The sequence below is a fragment of the Lactuca virosa genome, chromosome 7 (assembly GCF_052849685.1).
Source record: "Lactuca virosa cultivar CGN04683 chromosome 7, Lactuca_virosa_CGN04683_v6, whole genome shotgun sequence".
NCBI classification, from domain to species: domain Eukaryota; kingdom Viridiplantae; phylum Streptophyta; class Magnoliopsida; order Asterales; family Asteraceae; genus Lactuca; species Lactuca virosa.
In genome coordinates this window covers 210,985,360-210,988,490 of record NC_136432.1, presented here as the reverse complement: position 1 = coordinate 210,988,490, position 3,131 = coordinate 210,985,360, and the positions used below count along the sequence as shown (strand labels likewise).

Here is a 3,131-nt window from a genome sequence, read left to right as displayed (position 1 = left end):
CAACACAGTTCCTGTTAAACTCTCGCTCACGTTCTTTTCCACATGCATAAAATCTATACAATGTGGAACCAAATTGTCGGGCCAATACCTTAGTTGTCTATACCATATATTGAATTTCTTCCAGTATGTATTATTTTGCTGGCCCACATCTGAAGTTCCCACTTGGTGTGATTTTATCTTTTTTTTATTAATCTTCCCACCTTTTCCACTTGTAGATTGTTGGATTTCTGCCTCCTTGCCCTTATTAACCTTTCCCAATTTATTAATTATAAATTTCACCCTGTTATATATTTCCTCCCCATTCATAGGTTTTGGAGAGGGTGAGAACTCTTGTTGTCCACTGAATGCCTTCTTTTGTCTTCTGAACGGTGATCATACGGTAGAAATCTTCTATGACCAGCATAACTCTGCTTATTCGATTCAGGGAGTCTAATGCAGTGTGTCTCTTCGCCACACACAACACATCCTTGAAAATCGCTGTATGGGCAACCACTTAATGTACCTAGAGCAGGATAATCATTAATAGTCCATAACACAACTGCACGTAGTTTAAAGTGCTCTTGTGCATATGCATCGTATGTTTCAACTCCAATATCAAATAATAATTGCAGATCATCAATAAAAGGTGCTAGGAACACATCAATATCGTTTCCTGGTGTTCCCGAAATCAATAACGAAAACATGATGAACGTTCTCTTCATACACAACCATGGTGGAAGGTTGTAAATGACAGTTAAAATAGGCCAAACACTATGATTCCTATTTCCTCTGTTCACATCGACCTCGTCAGCCGAAATGCCTAGCCGCAAATTTCTTGGTTCGCTAGCAAAATCAGGATATTTGTCATCAATGGCAGTCCATGCCGGTGAATCAGCTGGGTGACTTAAAACGCCAATATCCACCTTTCTTTCTGTTGCGTGCCATGTTAAATCTTTTGCAGTAGTCTTAGACTAAAAAAGACGCTTTAAGCGCGGAATAATTGGAAAGTACCATAAAACTTTTGCAGGAATATTGTTGTAAATTTTATTTTTTTGTTCATCAACCTTCCATCTTGATTTACCACAAGTAGGACATGCTGCCAAGTCTGTGTATTCGTTTCTGTAAAGTATACAATTGTTGACACATGCATGTATCTTAGTATACCCTGAACCCATTGCCTTGAATGCTTTTTTCGCCTCGTATGTACTACTGTACATTTCGTTTCCTTCTGGTAACATATTTTTGATCAAAACTAATAATTTTGTAAAGCACTTATCTGATACTCCATACTTACTCTTCAAGTTGAGTAGTTGAATGATTGCAGATAATTTTGTGAAATTATGACACCCTGTGTATAGGGGCTTCTCGGCATCTTCTATTAGTTCTCTAAACTTATCAGGGTTCCCAATAAAAATTTCTTCTACAGCTTCAACCATCTCTACTGTTTCTGCAGCATCTGTTGGCATTTCTGTGTTCATGTTCGTGGAATCTACAACATTTGACGTATCCATGTCAAAATTATGTTCATATATATAAATTCTTGGTGGTTCTTCTGTTTCTCCATGCTTATTCCAATTTGTGTATGTTTGATCAATTCCATTCCTGAATAGATGATCATCTACCACATCCACCGAATGAGATATGTGGTTTACACACTTAACACATGGACATGGAATTCTTATCTTTTTTTTGGTATCTATAGGATCCATATGTTTAGAAATCTTGTAATTGTGTACTGCATATTTGATAAACTCTGCAACACCTTTTACATAGGTTTCTGATGTTCTGTAATCTCCCATCCAAGACTTATCCATATTCAGCTTACAACAGCATCAACAAGCAATATATGTTTCCTGTTGATTGACTCATTTTAACAAACAATTGGTTTTCATAAACGAAATAGATCACATTACAAATAAATCTGATATCTTGAAACAAAAAAACTTGTTAACTAAAAAAAAAAATATAATGATACACATCATGACCAAACGAAATAACAAAGATTCATATTATGAGGGTAATTGTTTTTTAATTCCCTGTATTAATTAAATGTAGTATTTGTACCTGTATGAATTTGATGTTGACGTATCAATTTCTGGTTGAAGAATAAACGTAGTTGCAATGCCTTTGTAGTTATCAGAGAATGAATCGATAGGAATTCATATTGTCTAAAAGGGGATATTTACGCATTGAGTCTGGATTATCAGGGACATGTGGAGAAGTGATAAAAAAGTGGATGATCAGGGACATATCGAGAACTAAAAAAAAAGAAAAAAAAATTGTTGCTAGTTGGGTTCGAACCCATGACATTCCAAAATATACCATTAACTACATTCATACTTACCATCTGGGGTATCTGGTTGATTGTAATTTATTGGTTTACGAAAAAAACAAAAAAATTAACCAAAAGAGAAAAGAATCCACTAAAACTGATCTAAGACAAGCACAGTTAGCATCAAGCATTTTTTCCTCATTTGATACAATAAATGTAATTGTTGTTGCACATTGTTTTTAATTAGCCTTCACAATTGAAAATAAAAACAAAAAACAAATCATTCTTTCCTAATTTGATACAATAAATGAATGACCATTATACCCTTATATCTCACACACAGATTAAGTAGGAAATTATATAATTTTCTTTGTTTTATCATAATAACAATTAATGGACGGATATACCCTTGCTATAACATAACTACATAGTGGAACTAAGTTGCAAGGTACATTGCTATTTTAGAAAACAATTCAATAAAACAGGGACAAACCTGACTCAGTTATAAGTAGTCAAAACAATCTAAATTAACATATAAAATTAATATGATAACTATTTCCCATTTTGCCCCTAAGACAATTCTATTTAAAACAACATCAAATATGGACATATAACATATAATTGACTGTTATACCCCTGTGTTATCATAAATACAGAGTGGAACTAAGTTGCAAAGTACATTGCTATCTTAAAAAACAATTAAGCAAAACAGGGACAAAGATTACTGAGTTATAAGTATGCAAAACATGGACATAATTAATATATAAAATTAATATGATAACTAATTCCCATTTTGCCCCTTAGACAATTCTATTTAAAACAACATCAAATCTGGACATATAACATATAATTGACTGTTATACTCCTGTTTTATCATAAA

The 3,131-nt window shown here is 33.3% G+C and overlaps 1 protein-coding gene across 1 annotated transcript; it reads right to left on the bottom strand.

The window, feature by feature from the left end:
- Positions 1-302: 302 nt before the first annotated feature.
- LOC145127514 (uncharacterized) lies at positions 303-1,793 on the bottom strand. Its single transcript, XM_079062700.1, has 2 exons — positions 1,044-1,793; positions 303-950 (listed from the first exon to the last, which is right to left on the bottom strand). The coding sequence occupies exons 1-2, from the start codon at positions 1,791-1,793 to the stop codon at positions 303-305; spliced, it is 1,398 nt and encodes a 465-aa protein (XP_078918826.1).
- Positions 1,794-3,131: the final 1,338 nt, after the last annotated feature.

Coding starts and splice junctions, on each gene's coding strand:
- LOC145127514 (XM_079062700.1), bottom strand. CDS start 1,793: ATGGATAAGTCTTGGATGGGAGATTACAGAACATCAGAAACCTATGTA. Junction 951..1,043: donor GTGGTAAATCAAGATGGAAG/GTTGATGAACAA, acceptor CGTCTTTTTTAG/TCTAAGACTACTGCAAAAGA.